This window comes from Bacillus rossius, chromosome 1, assembly GCF_032445375.1.
Source record: "Bacillus rossius redtenbacheri isolate Brsri chromosome 1, Brsri_v3, whole genome shotgun sequence".
Taxonomy (NCBI): Eukaryota; Metazoa; Arthropoda; class Insecta; order Phasmatodea; family Bacillidae; genus Bacillus; species Bacillus rossius.
In genome coordinates this window covers 198,504,777-198,525,985 of record NC_086330.1, presented here as the reverse complement: position 1 = coordinate 198,525,985, position 21,209 = coordinate 198,504,777, and the positions used below count along the sequence as shown (strand labels likewise).

Below are 21,209 nucleotides of genomic sequence, written 5' to 3'. Positions count from 1 at the left end.
TATGCAAGTGTGACCAATCAACACCAGGCACATTGAAATCGCCCAATATTATTAAATTATCAAAAGTATTTATCAGTTTACCTTCAGTATCATCAAAAAAAGATGCATATAGAGGAGGAGATGTTTGTGGGGGAATATAAATATTGCCAATGGTTAAGAACTTTGATTGTTGGGTTTTTATTTTTATCCAAATGGCTTCAACACCTGGGTGATAGAAATTGTGCAAAAGCATTACTTTTTTTAATCAAGACGCCGCCACCTCTTTCCATTAATGTTAGGGTATGGTCTCGATCTGACCTGAATATGAGATAATTATCATTAAAATAATGAGAGTTGATGCTGTTGTTGGTGAACCATGTTTCAGTCAGACATATTATATCTTGATCAGTAGTTAAAATATTATTAAAAAATTCAACTGCTTTTGTCCGTAAGCCTCTGACATTTTGATAGAAGATTTCACATTCACAGGACACAGACACAGTCATAACAGACTTGAGCTAAGGTGGTCCTCCTGCCACCTTCATGGAAGACATTTCTTTCAGGCTGCAAGCAGTACTGATGGTTGATTCTTGACTCTCACTTGTTGATTTTTGGATAACAGGTTTGGCTATCAGATTTGTAGAGATTTGATCATTACGTATGTAGTTTTCCGTAAAATGGACTAATGAGACATCCGTTGGGCTAGAAAACTGTTTTATAAATTCTGTCAAAATCTTCTGCCAATACAGAGACGTGGAAGGAAGCATAGGTGTTGTACTTGGAGCAGAGTTTAACTACTTTAACCTGAGTAAGATTAAGTTCTTGTGTGATGTAATCAACTATTTCTTTCTCTTGAACTGATGGGTCAAAGCGAGTTACAAAAAGTGTTTTGACTGAAGGCTTAACAATAGTTTTTAAAGAGAAAGTATTCCTGATTCCAGCTTGCATATGTGTTCTTTTCTTTTCTTTTGTAGAGGATAATGGAGCTTGGTTCACGTTTGAGTTGGACTTGCGACTGTTTTTCACTAAGGTGAAACCTTGGTCGTCGACCTGCTGGTTGTTGTTACGGTTGGGCAGGATGATATTGTCAGCACGAGGGTCCCGCTGAGTTATAAGTAGGTCAGCCGTCCGTTTGCCGTGCGAGCAGACCGAAGACGTGACATGTCTTGACGCCTGATCACGATTACTGATGGCACTTGCTTTTGTTACAACTTGATTATAAGACTTTTGAAAATCATTTTTACAATTCAGCTTTTGCTTTAATTGAACTAATTCATTTTTTAAGTCACAGATTTTGTTTCTTGAATCATTTAGAAGCATTTTTATTACTTGATTCACACTTCTCAGTTCGTCAACTTTACTACATAATATTTTAATGAGATCCAATAATTCAGTTAACTTACTCGATTCCATTGTAGGAGGTATAGAGACGGCCGTTGAAGATTCCTTCCCGGTTAATAAACACTTCAGAGGAGAGTTCTTGTTTTTATTCATATCTTCATTATAAATGATGGTACAGGTTAAAGATTCATTATACTGGGGCATTGGAAACCCCAGAAATTCCTGACATTCGTTTATTGACTAGTTAATCTTAAAACTATCACTATTTTGTGTTGGAGAAAAAAAGTTAGTAACTGCCAACGCGGGAGCGCACAAATAGAGCGACCATCGCCGTCAGACGTCTGACCGTGACTTTAATAGGTTACAAAGTATTGCGATGTTGACATAATGGCTGACCAACAAAGAAGAAGAAGAAGGGGCAAAGTAGGTCTTCTCTAAAGAAGCTACACCATAGTTAGTGACACAAGATGTCAAACTTGGTAAACAAAAAATTAAACATTACAGGTTTAGTTCCAATATGACCAATAATCAGCTAAAGTAATTCAAAAATTTTCAAGTATTTAAATATTAGTTTTAAAAATGTTTATTGTCCTTACACCTATCCCTCACTTAGCACGACTAATTCATTCCTAAAAATGCTCGTGTTATTCGAAATCGCGTATTCTGAAGCATTAGTTTCCATAAATAGCAAGGCTAATTTATTAAATGTGTTCCAAAATAATTGTGTAGGAAAATATACTTTACGTAATATAAATGCGTTGAATAACACTCAACTATAAATATGTCACAACATTTATCTTTATATGCCTCCAATCGCACTTTGTATAACAAACACGACACTCCGTAATGGGAGATACATGGTTATGTACTCTATCGTCACTCAGCTAGCTGACTTGCCTGCCTGGGCGTGACCTTTCCAAGCCATCCTTTACTGACAGTGAAACCGATATTACTGTCCGAATAATTACATTTTTTTTTTTTTTTTTTTCAGAAATTAAAATGTTTATTTTTTTCATTGCAACATTCATTTAACAACCTTTTCCATGTGAATCATCTGTTCATTTCTGTTCCGGTATCTAATATTCCCGCTAGTACAACCAACAGCATCAGACTTATATAAACTTTTGTTAAGAGTCCTTATTTCGTACGATAGTGTGTGCAGTTAACTGCTTAAAATTAAAGTGCAACCAACATAAGCATGGCCTTCATGACAATCTGTACGCCGTAATACTTCTAGTTTTGTCTCAAATTCTTGAACACGATGCATTATGAGTGATCAAGCACGTACAGTTACCGGCAGCTGAATGGGCGGACGTGGCTTTTGTTTGTGTGAATTCCTTGCCACTGGCTAGACTAAGTTCACGCCCTGGTTTGTGGTTAGGCGATAATGTTATGGCACGGTGGCATACGTGCGGACTTAAAAGCATTTGGTCGTTACACTCCATAGCCGTAATTTAACTTGCCATAGCTGATGTTTGTACAAGAGCCGATAGCGTAGTCAGACCTGCGCACGCATCTCTTCCCCCCTTGTTTGGCTAAGTTAATCCCACTGCACATCTGTTGTCTACAGAAGTTGAAACAGACTTTGTGGTGTCGCGCTCAACTTTTTTTTTTGTCTCCCGAGATTTTGTGCTAACTGAAATTTACAGACGTGCTATTCAAGACTGGGGCAGTAAAATTCACATCGCGCTAAATGAATCCGCACAATCTGAAGACATGTTAAGTGAGGGATAGGTGTACGTATATTTAGATTAATGTTTTTTCTTATATATCTTGAAGCACTTCACTTTCGATTAAAAATAAACTTCACAAATTTACATTAAGATATGAAAAAAATAACATAAAGAAATTATTTTTAATTTTCGCAAAATTAAGCCTGAATGATGTCCAGTTTGCAAAAAAAAAAAAAAAAAAAAAAAAAAACTCACAAAAACAGGTTTGAGTACATGCAACGTTACGAAGTGCAACGCCCATGATTTACATTCGCTTCATGATGGCATGTTATACGATGATATTTCCTCGCAAGTTCCTTGCAAGTAGTGTAACTAACTTCTAGGTTTAGACTATATACAGTTACATTTATTTTGCTAGCCAGATGCTAACCAGAGTGGCATGAACTTCAGACCATGGGTGTGGGAGAAGGGAAAAAGAAAGGGCTGACGGGAGCCGGTGTGGTCCCCAGATGCCTGAGGAGGAGGCGTTTGCGGTGCTGGTGAAGCTGATGCAGGACTACCGCATGCGGGACATGTTCAAGCCCACCATGGCCGAGCTGGGTCTCTGCATGTTCCAGCTGGAGAACCTGGTTCAGGTGCGTGCCTTGCGCTGAGTCTCAAGCCTATGGCAGTGTCTCTGTTACGTCCGCGCCCAGTCAATATAATCCAGCACGTTCCACACCATGGCCATGCCGGATTGTTTTTAAAGAAAAATTAATATAGTACAATGATATTCAAAACAAGTTGTAATAAGCTGTTCTATGGCAAGAAAAAATATCTATGGGCATTACTATTTAGAAATACAGTAGAACCCCGATTATCCGTGTTAATGAAGGGGACGAGTGAGTCGGATAATCGAAAATCGCGGTTAGCCGAGTCATGCTTGCCTCAAAGGTCATTAGCCCACAGACAACCATCTGTGGACATTCGGATATTACATATATACACATGCTTTGTGTGCGTGTGCGTTGTTGACATAGAAGCGGACTGCTTAGTGCTGGGCAGCAGTGGTTTTTAAGTCTTTCGTGTGCGGAGACGTGGGCACGCGAGTCGTTGTTGCACCGAGGTGTGTGGCTAACCGCCCGCCAGTCAGAGGGCCCAAGACAGCTGATAGCTGCCAAGGTCACGCATTCTTTTCATCGCCCGTAAGCGACGCTGCCACACTTCGCTCATTGCTCTGTTGTCAGTAACACCATCGGGCTGGTTATTGTTTTACAGAACGACTGCCTTCAAAATTATTTTCGAGATAAGATTTTTCATACCAGTGCATTGAGACTTGATTTGATGGTTTTGAAACGGTGTCTGTCTCGTATAATTCACGGTGTTTTTATCCCCCTTTATTTATATGAATTTTAAATGTTAGATTTTTTTATTTTTAGCTTGCTGAACATGGAATTAGTGCAAAAACGGCCTATTATGACTTAGTGTTGCAGATGGGTCGGAAATCTTATAACGACCCTAATCTCGGGAACCGTCAGGGGTCGTTATATCTATTCTCCGTTCACTCTTAGCTGAGTTTTTTTTTTTTTTAAATTTACGTCTGCTGTGATAAAATTACGCCACTTAATGGTACACCCTCCGACCTTTTCTGTTGAAACCATTCAAACAAACAAGTGTCCAAGCTGCTAAATGTGGATTCTTTCATCGTCTTGCGTTTATTTAATCCACTTGAAGTGTCAGCCTGTGAAGCAAACTGAAGGATTTTTTCGCGATGTTTTATGATGTCGCGCACTGTTGTGTTACCGACATTAAACTCAGTCGCAAGTTTGCAATCGTTTCTCCACTCTGAAATCTTTCTATAATTTTTGTTTTGCTGTCGATGGACAGTACCACTCGCTTTCTTTTCTGTTCATTTGATGACATGATGAAATGTTGCGCTCAACACTTCCGCACAACACAACGGTATAATCCGTAGGAATGCAGATCACTGTTACAATACATAAAATTATCACCACCTTCACGCTTCAACAACGTACACTAATGGAATGGACTGTCTCCATGCGCCGGGTAATCTCTGTGGCACGGCGCCGTACTGCGCGCGGGAGTGTACAGTCCGGTCATGCGGACGTGGAATCGCGCACCAGTGTATAATCTATTCACGTAACACGGAACACAAAATTATTATGTACATACGTATGTATGTACTAGTATTTTTTTAAAAACTTTGTGTATATAAACATAACTGAGTCAAAGTACTTTGATCAACATACATTTTGCAAAGTATTTTAACATTTACATACATTTTGAATCATTGGTTATATGTAACTAAAAAAATTGGACTTGATGGACATAAATCGCGGTTAATCCGCGAATCGGATGATCGAGTCGCGGATAATCGGGGTTCTACTGTAGTCCAATATTGATGCTGAAAATGTTGCCGAACACTTCTTTTTAGTTAACTAGAAGATCGTGTGTCGGGTGTTGGCTCGCAAATTATATATTAATGTGAGTCATACTTTCAACTAGAATTTTTTGACCACAGTTGCGGGTATTCATCCCACAAGGATTGAGTGAAATTGGTCTTGGTTCCGAGGATTGAGTTCTTTGTCTTGTACCGTGAGTTTGTGTGCAATCACAGGAAATAACTACAACCTCTCTTTTTATTCATCCTTCGGTACCTGCGGACAGTAAACTTGGTTGTTTTGAAATCAGTGATGAGGTTATGTGCGACTTGTTTGTAGATTCAACATGTACTAGTTCTCGTTGTAGAAAAATGTTGGCCATGATAACTGGAGAGTTTTTGTAAAGTATTAAAAACATCAAAAACATCAATTTGTGTCCGAGAGACGTTATTCAAGCATCCAATTATTGACAGTTACATTTATTCTGGACTTACGTATGCTATTCTTGTCTAATTCATTTCTGCGAGTGTATGTCCACGTTATGTCCACTCCAGGCTGAATATGTTTTGCTAGCCGGGTGGTCTGGGGTGTGACATGCTGAATGAGAGAAGCGCACTCTCTAGTTCTTTATAAGCAAAAGGATGTGTACTTCTTGGTTTCAAGTAAAGAAAGAAAACATAACTGTTTGTTTGTGTTTCTAATTTTATGTTTAAATGCTCATTAGTGAATTTAAAAAGTTATCCAAATGAGAAATGAATTTTTGTAATTTTACAGTGCTCCAGTTATATTTTTTATGCATTTGCTTATTTAAAAGTTTGTATGGATTTGATATTGAACCATTTGTCATTGATGTTATGTATTTGTGGCTATTTTTAGGCTACATGCATACTAATTTTACTCAGTCTGTAAAAAGTTTTTGTTACACACTAAATCATATAAAATAATTTTATATGACTGTGCTCTTAAAATGTGTGAACAGCCGGTCATGGAGTGTGAGTGCATGGTATTGTGGCCTTGCCAACACGGAACGTGATGTGTGTTTGCGCTGTGCAGGACCTGATACCAGACCTCCACCTGCACTTCCAGTCACAGAGTTTTCACACAAGCATGTACGCGAGCAGCTGGTTCCTGACGCTCTTCACTACAGCCCTGCCGCTGCCCATTGCCTGCAGGTACCATCCCTCCCTCCTTCATCCTCGCCTGCGGTGCAGTTCCGCACGCTATTATTAGGAACTAGATTACATGGTGGATTGTGATGAAATCGATATAATGAGCACATCAGTACATTACATAACACAGCGCAAGTTAATAAACCATCCAACACCAAAATGTAATTAAGTCATGATATAAAACAGTAAAGAAAACTTTCCTTAAGTTAATGAAATTTTATTAATAAATTTTTTTAAATTAATTAATTCTCTTCCTTTAGTATGTAATTTGTTACAATATATATGCATCCAAGTCATTATCTGCATCATCATCTGCATTATCTGCCTCATCATCTGCAGTATCATCTGCAGCATCATCATCTGCTGCATCATCTGCATCATTTGGTTCCAGCCAGCAGCCAGGTCAGCAAAGTAAAACACCATCTTTCTTTGTCACTCCACCATTTCTCCTCCTTCATTCACTCTTTTTTATTCTTCTCCTCTTTCCCGCACTCCTTTAACTATATGCTTTTCCCACCTCCTCCTTGATGCCTTTTTTTCTGTGTATAGTGATTATTAATTATGTTCTCAGATGGTATCGTTTTTCATATTACCTTATTTTTACATTATAGATATTCATATGTACTTATAGGAAATACACAGATGCTTGCTGATTTATTATTCTTTCTGAGTAACTTTGCCTTAGACATTCATGCAACCAGTATTATATCACACTCAAAAACACGCTGTTTTTGTGAATTATATTTTTAGTATTGTACCATCTTCATAAATAAGAAGTATGGAAAAAAACCAATCACACCAAATTATTTTACTATTTAAAAATGAAATAAGACAATTTAATCTTTTTATTAGCTATCATAATTCATTTTAGGTACAACAGAAAACCATTTGTTGAAATTTAAGCAAGAAAACTAAGAGATCAGTGAGATGTTACTGAGGTAGTTGGTACGACTGTAAAAAGTTTTTGCATTCTGGAGGACCCGGGCATGAATTCCATTTCATCCATCCTGATTTTGATTTTCCATGGTTTCCTGAGATCACTCGAGCCAAATGCTGAGATGGTTCCTTATGTAGCATTGATTTCATCTCTAATGACCTCTTAGACAAGACAAAAAAAAATCAGACATACTTTAAGATGGAGGGGTGGGTAGGGTTAACGTCCTACTGGTGCATGTCTGAGTGGTGGGAAGCAAGGTAAGCAATGCGAGGGGGAAGAGATGCGTGTGCAGGTCAGACTATGCTATCAGCTGTTCTACAAACACCTGCGAGTTCAGTTGTGTGGAATGCTATGGAGTATAAAGGATGGTAACAGAAGTATGGGAAAATTATCACAGTGGTAAATGTGTGGTAAAAAAGTCAGTGATTCAATGTTGTGATTAAGAGGCTAAAAGAGGTTGTCTTCTCGAGCCGCTTAAAGAGGCAACAGCAAGAGCTGCCAAATATATCAGCGTTAGTGAAAGAGTCATGTGCAATATTATTAATGTCAGCAGAGAACAGCCAACATTGCCCCACAAAAGCCCGTGGAAAAGCATGGTATAGTGAGTAAAATGTTTAATAAGACATGCAAAAAAATTTTGTATTGAAAAAAAATATGTCAATATTGTTTAAGAATTAAAATTTAAACTGCATTAATGGATTTCACTGCAACAGTGACTCCCTGCCATATTTGTTTAAATAACCTAACCAGAATGCATGTTAATAGAATGCAGTTATTATGAGTAAGGATGTTAACAGATAAATTTGGAACGTATACTAGTTTTGTGTGAATTTCGTATCCATTTTTTTTCTGTAACCTATAGAAAATTTATTTTAAGTTGTACTCATTTTCCCCTTTCTAAGATATGTTTATTATAACTGCATATAATTTTATTTCCACAATACTTATTTTTTCTTCTTGCATTTGGCATAATGAGAACAATTTTATTTGCAGACACAAAACAAAAGGTTGCATTGAGCTTCATAGTTTTGACAAGAACTTTTTAATTTTTTAATATTGTTTATTTTCAAATAATTTTATGCATATGTTGTATTGCTAATAACACTAATTATTAAATTTAATTTTATTGTATCCAAACACTGTACATACTTTCCCAAAGTTCAGATGTTTTATTTTATGAAATTGTTGAGGGATGCGTACTGTTACATTTTTTTGCACATACAATTAACGAAAAATTATATAACTGACTTAACACACCAAAAAAAACACTGTTATTTGTTGTCACTAATAAATGTGTTTGTGTCCCGTTATGTTCTGTAATGTTTGCTGTTGTTACTCAAGAACAAATATCAATTGTTTTTAGGTCCCCGCGTATGCCGATGGGGTCGTGATAAACTTCAGTCTAGCAAGTTGGGGGGAATTTGTGTGGACAGATATCTGCTGGTAACAGTAAAAGATCCCTCGACGCTACACTAAAAATTAACTCGTCGCAAAGCAGTGTGCACTAGCTACTCACAACATAATTTTATCTCCTCCTGAAAGAGTTGTGATGGTAATGATTACTGGTGTCATGCTTATGTAACAAGGGTTGCAGATTCCATTTCAACCTTCCAAGTATGTGAGCATGAGTCAGCTCCCAAGTGCTTTTGCATCTCGGAAGGCCTGTGACCCTAAACATCCGTGCTTAACCATGTGTTGGCAACCCTTACCTTTTGTCTTGAGTAATCACGATACAGTTTGAGGATCTGTTGTATAGTTGTTATTTGTGTAAAGTATGAGATTTACTTCATTTGCTGGAACTCAGATTCACGAAATGTGAAGTTCTGCCAAGTGTCTTAGATACAAATAGATTTTGAGTTTACTTTATTAACTCTGAAAATAATTTTCCAGGTAACTGTCCTTTTTATGAATACCACACTCCAATATAGTTTTGTTGTATACTGCAATATTTGTGTCATAAAATACAGTCAGATTACCATACACTTCCTGTTAGTCCAAATATTTTAATAAATTACACTCATTTTAGTTATTATTGTGATAAGTTCTCAACAACACTAAAACATTAAGTGACTACGTGTTAGTTTCAGAAGAAGAAAAAAGTAAAATGGTGTAAACCGTATACTCAGGAAAATGCATGTGAAAAATGCTCTGGTTATAAGATTTTTAGCATACGTTTTGCTAATTTTTCTTGCGGGAGGAATTCCAAGGAATATTTTATGGCACTCCATAATATTAGTGCATAACCATTTGAAATCATCATGCTATGCCATGTGTAAATTTACTTACGTAAACATTACAGAAACAAAGAAAATAGGTGTGCACTCCAGTTCCTAATGCAGACCTTGCTGTCTGTTGTTGCAGGCATATGTATTGTGGACTGTGGGCGTTACCGTGCAGAAGAGCATTTTGTTTCAGGATAATGGACGTGTTCCTGTCGGAGGGGATGGAGATCATCTTCAAGGTCGCCCTGGCGCTTCTGATGCTGGGCAAGGACGAGCTGCTGTGCCTGGACATGGAGGGCATGCTCAAGGTAGCTCTCGGTCGCCTTTCCTACAGTCCTTTCGTTTACATGCTTGTATTCACTCCAACTCTGCTTTCACAGTGGAGCAAATTTATAAACACTGCATTTTGTAACATGGAGGACTCGCTTTTACATTGTGCAGCATTTGAGTGTTTCTTAGTATTCAGATTTGTTTTGTAAGGAACCTTTTATTCACAGCACCGCAATCTGCCATGCTCACGCAGGGTTGCCAACTCTGTTACCTCCGCCAAGGTCACAGTTTAAGTTTTATTTGCTTATGGTTTCTGTATGGACTTAAAGTGATAAGTGAATGGGAGCAAAATAAGTGACCTCATGTTCAACGTTTTATTGACAAGATAAAATTAAGGAAGTGTATTCTGCCATATCTGTATCTACCATATTTGGCTAGGTAAGCCTCGTAAAGGATACAACAGAGAAGCATCCGAGACCTTGGGCTCAGTGGCATAGTGTTCTGCAAACGTAGAGAGATAATCAGGAGAAATAATGAACCGACTGGCTCATCAATTGGCTCTTAGGGTGGTATTTATATTCACGTCTTGAGCAATTCCTTCGTCAAGAAATTCTTATATGCATTCTTATTTAACATTTGTATGTCATAGAGGTTGCTTGAGATGATCTCAAGTGATCGCAAACAAGACAATCTTGATGAAGACCATCTTATGATAGTCACATATTTCTTATTTATGAGAGGGCATTCTCCTGTCTCATAGTCGTTGCTTGAGAACACCATCGTAGAAGCATGTTTCATAGTCGCTGAGACAGTGCTTAAGAACACGAATAAGATCGTCTTTGCCAAGACCACTGCAGGCATGTCTCAAGCAATTGCTTGTTCTGATCGCAATGTATGAAATGGCGGATTCTCGTGAACCTCGTATTTTTAAACTTAAATAAATACTGTATGAAGTGCTGAAGCAATTTTATATGTATTTTAAATGAGTTTAGTGTTTGTTTGTGACCAGTGGTTACATTTTCAAGTGCTAAACAGTCACGTTTATTTACGTATCGATCACAGAACGAGTACAATGGATGTGTAAAACGATGCGTTTAATGATGGTTGATGGTACATATCACAATCAGAAAATTTAATTCTACTTTTGTGACACCCAAAATACATTAAAAATAATTTAAGAAAAAGTGGCATTACACTATTGATATACCATAATTTTCCTCATTAACTCGTTAGAGGTTTCGTAGTGTAATGGTTAGGGAGCTGGATTTCAAGTCAGTTGATGGAGAAAACAATGCGAATGTGGCTCAAATCCTGGCATGAACAATATGTATATTTTTTTTTTTTAGTTACAGTAAATGAAAAATGCAAATATAACTTTAAGAGAAATTTTATAAGATTAATTTTTTAAAATCTAATTGTTATAATATATTTAAATACATAGCTCAATTTAATGATTTGGTTATTTCATACTCAGTAGGCTTTGGGACATACTGTAGTCTATATATTTTACTTATAATACAATTAAATTATAGAATCACAAGTAACTTGAACAAGAAAAATTAACCTATTATATGAGGAAATTAATGTCTTATATTATTGATGAACAAACACTTTATAAAGGTGTTTACAAATTTTTAAGTTCCTTACTATGTACCCTTATCAGATTCGTTCAAACTTATTGTTATAATTCTAAACATACATTTTTCTTACTTAAATTAAAAAATTTCTTTTACTGTGTAGTTAAATCTGATATTTTTATTAAACTAACATTTACTGTACCTTATCCTGAAGCTGAAGCAGAGTGACATTTTCTCAAAAAAAAGTGTTTCACTACCTGAAATATATTTTTTTAAATTCTGTAAAGACAGGTAGCTTTTAAACAAGTAGTAATTCAGTATTAACAGTTCTGAAGATGCTAACTTAATTTTATTATTTTTTAAAAGGGTATTATTAAATCGTTAGATACATAATTTCTTAATGTTAAACTTGCACAGGAAAGACAAAAGTCTATAAAGTTCTTAATTTCATTCATCTCAAGTGACACAAGCTGAGATGTACTAGAAGGTATGCATATTTGTGGTCGCAAAACATCAATTTTTCCATGTGTGATTCAAGAGTATTAAAACAATAAACGAATTCCTCACATCAACGTACAAACGCACTTCGAATGTAGTGATATATACTCACTAAATCTTGTTACTATAAATAGCCTCAAATTCTGGGGTTTCAGTGCTTGGTGTGAATAGTACCAGAATATTTAACGAAAACAGTTCAATCGGCAAAGTTCGTGTATGCTCGTGTATTTTCGGCTGTCTCAAGTAAGTGCTTCGTCAAGCCATAAGTACGGCAAACAAGCTCTTGCTTGAGCATGCAGTCTTCATGAAGCTCGTCTTGTTCGCGGACTATGAAACATGGAGATTGAAATCGCTGCCTTGAGAAACAAGACCGTCTTCGTCAAGACGGTCTCAAGACATTGCTCAAGATGCAACTATAAATACCAGCCTTACAACCGATAGACAATAGCAAAAACTATAAATAAATAATGAAAGGAACTGATTTTAAGTTTATTTGATAGAATACATTCTTCAGGGATCATACCATCTTTTATTAAATATGCTATTATGCACATACTTAACACAGCTTTCTTCACATTAACTTGATATCATAATTGAGTATTTTGAGATACCAACATTTGCATACAACATATATAGATAAGCTTGGGGGCCCTGCAAGACAATAAAAAAATAAGGTTAAAACATTAACCTGTTGCACCATAGTGGCAATTACAATTAATTAGGATTGAAACAAAAGAATTACATCATTTTATATAAATTATAACTAAAATTTTATTTCTAGGTTGATATTATATAAAAAGATCTTTCATTGGATGGATTAGAATTTTGATTTGATGATAGATATGTAGAAGTCCAATAAGGAAAGTTCATGCGCAAACAGGCTTCAAGCTGAAAGAAAATTATAGTAGTGACTTTCCTGAAATGGCAAGTAGCATCCTGAGGCCATAAGCGGAGGTGAAAGGCTCACTCCGGTCCCGGTACTTAATGGACTTAATCAAACATGGGCTCAGATGTCTCACGCCACACAAGGACTGCTAAAATGAATTGCAAAAAATTAAAATATTAGACATCGGCCAAAACTAAATATTTAAAATGATTACGGGGGGAATCAAGCAAAAAAACTCACCCAAATGGTGGTATGAAGTTACACATTTACCACATAATCAAGTGGATTAAACAACACAAACTACTATGATGTTCACATGATGGCTGACCACAAAAGATGAAGGGCAAGACAAAGTTGACCTTCCTTGAAGTAGGAGGGTCATAGATATGACACAAAATGTCAAAATTTGTAGGCAAAATTATACAAACACAGGTTCAGTTCCAAAATGATAAATAATACTATAAAGGTAATTTCTATACTTTATAGAAATCAGTTTATTTATTTTATTCACGCTTAACATTTTCATCAGTTTAATTATGGTTCGTTTATTCTATGCAATTGTGTGTGATTTGAATAGTATTTTGCTTTGTCTATGATTATGATTTTATCTTTGGTCATAAATTTAAAATAATTTTTTTTTTTTCATTTTCTCTGCATTTTGTCAAAATTGAGAGAATTCCGGTGGTTATTAACAAGACAAAAGAAAAAAGGTTCTTTAGAATGTTTGGCCGTAATCACGTTTTAAGTTGGATTCTACGAATAGCTACTACGAGAAATATGACCATTTAAAATAAGTCAAGCTGAATTACTGAAAATTGAAGAAGATTTATGGATATTTGTAAGGAATTAATTGGATTTAGATAAAATAATTTACAAAGAATTACCATATACCGTCAACGAGAGCTGATTTATTATCGACGTGTATAAAAGACCGTACCATGAATAAGTAATGTTGAAGGATAATCGCAAATTGACCTGCTAAAGACTAATCTAAAAATTCAATGAAGAGTTGAAGCTCGAGTCTACTTCTGTACTACTGTCCTGCTAAACCATGACTGACTGAAGGAAGGTGGAGGAACATTTCCAATCGACGGTGAAGATTCCAGAGAAGTAAATCAATTACTTCAGGTTAAAATAAATTAATATTGTCTCTACTTTAACTCCTGTTGAAAATTACAACGAACCAAAATAAATTATGTATGTATTATGAGTGTGTGCCGTTTAGTGATCAGTCGGTGAGCGAACCTCTGGGTTTCAGTGAAAACCATACTACACCAGAGTAAGCGTCTTAATCAATAGTTTCTGACTCCAAAATGAATTCCAATCATGTCCTACGTCTAAAACTATGTAATACTGGGATCCCGGTAAAATATCTGATAATTAAATTAACCAAGTTAACATGTATGAAGAATAGTTGTTACAATTTTTGTTTAAACTTTCAATGCTTTAAGTATCTTTAAAGAAATAATGTTTTTTTTTTTAATGTGGATAGAACTCTTGAACGTAAACGACGAAAGTTTCTACAGCGACGGGACGGGACTGGTACGAACCAACCTCGGTTTCAGCAAACCACATCAAGGAAAAGAGGCCATCCTCTGTGATCACCGCACAGCGCGATCAGCGGACAAGGACATCCATCACTCTAGGACCTGGTAGAAGTAGTCCTCTGGGCACTGCTCTCGAACGGTCTCCTGCAACCTACTGAATAGTTATTGAACATAAAACATCAAGTAAAATAAGTTTTTAAGTGTGGATGTAGAACTTATTGAAGGTTCAATTGCATACTATACTACAACTTACTAGCTGTATATACATCACATGATCATAGGTTATAAATATGTTGCTATGTTTAAACTCGAATTACAATTCTTTGAAGAGAGTGGCCCAATCCCATGTATTGTGACTTTTTTTGCAATGTGATTCAAGGAATTGGACTGATCGGAAAAAAATGTTAAGGCAACAGATAAGGGAAACAGTAGAGAACTGTGTAGGAGGTTTAATAAAAAAAAGTATCCCGGTCACCATACCAATCTTTAACATCAAATAAAAAGTGTGAAATACCCCACACATATATGTTTGTATGCGCCTGTACAAAGGTTGTAATAATGGACTGCATGTTGACCAATAATGTTAAATACTGCTTCATCACATGTAAATGCTACCTGTGAATAACAAAGGACCTTAGAGGCAGGTGAAAATATATATCTGCACAAGTAGATCTTACAAGTTATGTTATGTAACATAAACATTTCACCTATATTTGGCAGCATTCTAGACATAATAAATTATAACAATAGATCCATACTTCACTGTCCACAGAATTAAAATATGTTGTAGCAGCACCACGATTCAATTTGATGCAGTCACATGTAGTGAAAGCTCCAATATCAAAATGTTCGGAACATACATATTTAGTTTTAAATGTTTCAGCATTACTGGCATCAAGGTCATAGCCAATTGCAGCAATCCACTTCAATAACCTGGAAACAAAACAAAAAAATTTTATAGTGTGAGCTAGTACATACTTAAATCAGTATTTCCAGATTATTAGCTAGCATGTAGCATACTATAAATATAAGGTATAAACATACATGTATTTAATTATGTGTATTTAGTTTAGCATTACCACTCAATGAACGTATATATTTCAGAGGTAATGTTTTATTATTAAAGTGCTGTAGAGTGTAATAAATTTGGTGGGTTTCTCTTAATTACGATATATTAATTTTCATTGAATCACATATTGTATAAATAATATAAATTCAGTAACACAAAACGATTTTTAGGGTTCATATCACAAATCATTACATTTAAATTACTGATTTATGGTAATTTTACTAAGCCCATACTATCCCCAAATGGGTATATGTATATATATGTGTATACATATGTGTGTGTATGTATATATATATATATGTATGTGTATATATATGTGTGTGTGTGGGTTATTAAAAATAAATAAATGATTATACTACGTAATTACAAAATTATTATGTGCGCAAATTCAGGTCTCGATAATATCGCTCTATAAATCCTGTATAATAAGCCTTAACATAAATGCCTAACCCTTAACATGTTAAACCACTTATTGTAATTTTTTTAATATAAACATCAGTACTCACTTGCTTCGGCTTCATGGAAATCTGAATGTTGTCACATCAGGATTAACAGTAATACTGTTCCTGCACGAAGACACAAAACATTGATGTGTATTCACAGGCATCTTCATCGGCTTCTTAATTCACAATCATATAGGAAAATAATTCAAAATGATAAATCAAACTCCATTGTAAAATCCATCTTTCACTCGACCAAAATCTACTACAAACCGAAAAAAAAAAGAGCGACTATAATGCTCAAATCAATCTGTAAACGAATATTACTGCAAAAAAAAAACAATTTTTACAAATCAACTGTTTTTGAAATCAAAATAAATTAATATTACACTATATTTATTGCATTATTAGTATTTATTGCATAAATTTAGTTTCTTATAAACATTCAATTGACATTTGATTATGAACACTAACGCTACCTATGAATTTACAAAAGAACTAGGTCAATCTACTAGCGCTATCTGTTGTGCAGATTAAAAATAGTATCTGGGTACATAATGGCCTATTAGAGTTGCCACCCCCTGGTCTGTTCCTTGTTCCTTATATTATGTCCAAAATGGCTGACTATTGTTCGTAGTTCCATTGTAGTGCTGCGCAACCGTTTTTTTTTCGTTTGTATTTACGTGATGGGAACCATGAGTAAGCTAGCCAACAAGAAATATATTCAGACTTACCGTGCTGTGTATAAAAACGAATTCTCGTGTATTCTGAAATCGCAAAAAGGAGAAACTTTTGTGTTTTGCACAGTGTGCCGGTGTGATTTTAGTATTGCTCATGGAGGTAGGTCCGACATAACTACACACGTTAAGTGTCCTAAGCATAGGAAAAACGTGCTTTCTGAGGAAGAAAATAAGAAGATTGATAGCTTTTTCACCAGTACTGCACACACGGGGTTGGAAGTGACGAAAGCAGGCACTGTTGATGTCAAGTGGCTGAATTATCAAGAGTTCGTGGAGTAGATGGCTTCCTGAAGTATAACAGACGGTCAAATGCTATCAATTCTGTCAATCCTCCACAGTAATTCAGAACGTGAGCGCATTTTCAGTATGGTAAAATAAACAGAACCCAATTTAGGTCCTCCATGTCATCTAAAACTTTTCAGTCTATTTCTGTGTTGAAATCAAGGAATTGTGTTTGATATGAACAAAGATTTACCTCAGATTTATTAGGTAAAGCAAAGAAGGCAACTGCTGCACATTCTAAGTCTTAAAATAACATCAAGGATGATAATCAGGAGATGACTGAAATATGTAACAAACATGTGATATAGCAAGGTATGTCTTTAAGTAATCTTGTTTAGTCAATACTATTGCTTTTGTTTTGTACTTGATCATTTTGCTTTTCATATGCATGCTGTGTAAATTGGCACATTCTGGATAGGTTTAGTTTCCCAGTACATTTACAATATTGACTGTATGGGGTTTTCATTCCAGGCCATCGATATGCCCTTCATGTCATTAGTAAATTAGCAGAAACCAAATGGAATAGAATAATAGAAAATAATTGCACATAAAGCATGTAAAAAATTGCCGCATTTGATTTACGATACATTTTCCCAATTGAAAAGTTTTCTTGATGACCAAACTAAAAAGTTGGCAGGTATGGGTTACACCATGCCCTTATTTGAGGTTGGTGTCATAGTTCACGAAGCTTTCAGATATACTGCGCCTGGTGTATTCTATGACTTGTAAAATTTGTTTAGTATCTTGTCAAGAGAGCCATAACAATTATGCAAAATGTGCCAGATTTAAAGAAAAAAGAGGAATATTTGTACTGTATAGTAGAAGCATTACAAGGTAATTCAGAATAGAAGTGTAATATACATATTGTCACGTCTCACTTTCAGAGGGGGGAGAGAATCGTAGCTCTTTACATAGAAACAACTCGCTTGGCATCAACTAGTCTTAACTTAAAATACTTTACTGTACCTAGGATCATAGGTTCGTCACCCCGTACAGGATGTCTGGTGAGAGCTGAACTAAGGAGATTTTGCAAAATAACATAATACTAAATTAAAAATTATTTTATTCTTAAAGTCAAATAATCAACATCATTTTAAAGAACATTTAAATAGCGGGATTACAATTTAAAACAATAATCTCTTCATTACTTCCTTAACGATTGAACGACCTTACAAGAGAGAAAGAGAGAACTTCACTAAACACTTCCCTAATCCTTACGAATACATTAAATCCTAATTTATACTTAAAATTAAAACAAAGATAAGTCCATACTCACATTTTCCGAAAAGCCTTTCTTGATCGATTACTTAAAACTTACGTAGGGGCCTCTCCTGCCCTTGAAAACCCGAACGAACATTACATTTTAAAAACAAGAACTAAACGACTAGTGACGAGGGCCATAGCCTCCGCCCGAAAGCTTGAAGACGACTACATTATGAACGAACTAACTAAACAACTCGTGGCCACAGGTGAGACGCATAGCCTCCGCCTGAGTGAGCCCCGATCTAACACTCACTTGCGCTTAAATACGCACGCCCTGCCGCGCCTACCATAACAAATCGCTCGTTATTGAAGCCAAATTTACTAAACAACTAACTAGAACATCTGAGAAGGCTAACCCCCTCTACCCCGACGTGCAGGCCACACCGCGCGGCTTGTTACGACAGCGCGCCCCAGTAACTGCGGCCCGTGGCTGCGCCAGGCACACGGTCAAACAAACAAACAAAAATCTGCAAGCCCGCAGCGCGCCGCGCCGGCCCCGTGCCCCAATTACATGGTCACGCCACTTGCGCTGACGAGTGAACAGAGCAGCCAGCCCAGAGTCCCGTCAGTAAAGTCCCTAAATTTGATTTCAACAACCCTGCAAAATTTCGAACCGCGACAATATAATTGTAAAATTGGGAATGTAAAAAATGGGTCCTACATTGTGGTAATATAATCATAGTGTGTTCAGGCCCAGACTGGCTCCTTCTGGGGCCCTCGGCCAGAAACTGAAAGGGGGCCCCTACCGGGAAGTCTGTGGGTTATGGAATACCACCCAGCAAACGGGAAGGGGGAGGGGGGGGGGAGCAGGGGCGTTCCCTCCGGAAAATGTTTTGAAATTATGTGCCTGGAAACAGCATTTTACTCTATTTTAAGGCTTAAAAGTAAATGAATTTTGATCAAAATTTTTGAAGAAAATATATTTTTAAGTAAGTAAATGTATTGTTTCCACTGATTAATTAAAACAAAACTTCATATTTTTTAAAGTATGCCTTTATAAAACATAAATTGGTGAAACTTACAATAAGTTATTAAAATAAAAATATAATAGGATAAGAAAATTATAAACAAGGAAACCAAGCCGAATTTTTCTACTGTATACTGTATTATATGCAAGCTAAATTAATAGAATAATATAAATAGGCTATGTTTGTTACACTTTGAATAACAATTTTTAAAAATGAGCATTTTTTAAATTTCAACAAACAAACAAAAATATTTTTCAAATTAAAATAAAATTATTACTTAGTTCCTCTTTTTGTCTATGATACCCTATTGAATTGTAATAAGAAAGCAATCTATAAAGATAAATCTAAATAATTATTTTACGATAAACACAAATAAAATAATAAAATAATCTCTAAAAATAACTATTATAACTAAACCAACAGCTTTTTCGTAAGTTCTTTACTGGTTGCAGCTACTCCATCTATTATTTCGTCTTTATCTAATCCGTAAAACAAGTCTCTCTCAACATTAATAAAAAGTAGGCTTGACAAGAGCTCTTGGCTTAAAGCTTACCTTCGTCGGTTCTTAACAATTTTAAGTTTATAAGAAACTCTTTCACTTGTAACTTGTGTGCAAGGAATAGTTAGCATAAATTTATGAACTGCATACAGATTTATATAGATCCCAGATTGTGTGAGATCAAAATGAACAGAAAAAGCACATGACAAACATCGACAACATCTTTTCTTTTCGGGGCAGTTGACACCTATAGGTTTTTCTGGTGCTTTTTCTTTTTCTGATCCTGACTCAAAATCGTCATCTTGATCGTCACTGGCTGTGTTTTTTTCGCCCACAATTTGTTTTTCTTCAATTTTATCTTCTTGTATGAAATTGCTGTACTGAGCTGCAAACTGTTTCAATTCTATCAGTACCCTGCTTCTGTCAACTTTACACAGTTTAGAGACGCTTGAAAGGGCTTCTGCAGGAAATTCACATCAAGCTTAAAAATAGTATTAAATTTCTTTGGATCCAACCAGGAACAGTCTTGTAAAATTTCTTTGTTCGGGCAAAATCTCTCTTCGATACTTAAATCCTAGCACAGTCTAAAACAGTGAAAAAAATCAGTCTGTAGCTTTGAGTCGTTGACAGTTCAGAAGCTCCGTTTTTAAATTTTTCCCCAGGCATCATCTTCTTCCTTGACGTTCTTTTATTGTTAAAGTCTAACTCAATTTCATTGTCAACTTCGTTATGTTCTAACTTTTCATTGAGAGTACTGGCATATGTTTTTGTTTTTGAGTACAAAGTCCCAAAGTGTACATTATTTCTTTTATTTTTCACTTGCTGGAGTAGTGTTTTAACCAGGTCCCAAGCAATAGAGTAGTCAATATTTTTACTTTGCAAGTACTTGCAAACAGGGGAAGTAACTAAAAATAAATCAAGCAATACAAAATACATGAATAGGTTCTCAAATTTAGACCAATGACTTTTCAAATTCCTTGCTGTGTATTTTTATTTACAGTCAAAACTTCCAACTGATATTTTTTGTAAAACCGACATAAGATTCAATATTTTGCAGTATTTGAATTTTCTTCACAATTCAAAAACTCTTCATCAACAATGGATGAAAGAACTTCGTGTTTGCTCCACCATCGTGTCGCTCCTATTTTTTTGTAACATATATAACTTGTCATGTGCAGTGTGTTTTTTCTTTGTTTCTTCTTCCCACACTGGCATTTTTTGTGCGACAAATTTAGAAAAACCGCCGTCTCTTCAACCAAACCAAATAAGTTTCCTGCTTGCAGTATTTTAACAGTCTTATCAGCAACTACTAAGTTTAGCACATGTGCCATACAATGGGTATACATAAGATCTTCGTTGTCCTTCTTGAGATTGGCTTGCAGGCCGCTGTAGCATCCTTTTCATGTTACTAGCTCCGTCAAAAGAACAAGCAATAATATTTGATGTAGCTATGCCACATTTTGCTAGA

General features: G+C 35.7%; 1 protein-coding gene across 7 annotated transcripts in view; it reads left to right on the top strand.

Moving 5' to 3' along the window:
• Positions 1-21,209, top strand: part of LOC134527226 (ecotropic viral integration site 5 ortholog) — a 950,124-nt gene that overhangs the window by 759,652 nt on the left and 169,263 nt on the right. For 5 of the 7 annotated variants that reach the window (XM_063359712.1, XM_063359717.1, XM_063359718.1 and 2 more), the window contains exons 8-10: positions 3,503-3,628; positions 6,428-6,546; positions 9,881-10,010. In XM_063359712.1, coding sequence (XP_063215782.1) covers positions 3,503-3,628; positions 6,428-6,546; positions 9,881-10,010 — 375 coding nt within the window. The remainder of the gene's footprint in view (positions 1-3,502; positions 3,629-6,427; positions 6,547-9,880; positions 10,011-21,209) is intronic. The other 2 variants (XM_063359715.1, XM_063359713.1) reach the window with 1 other exon arrangement.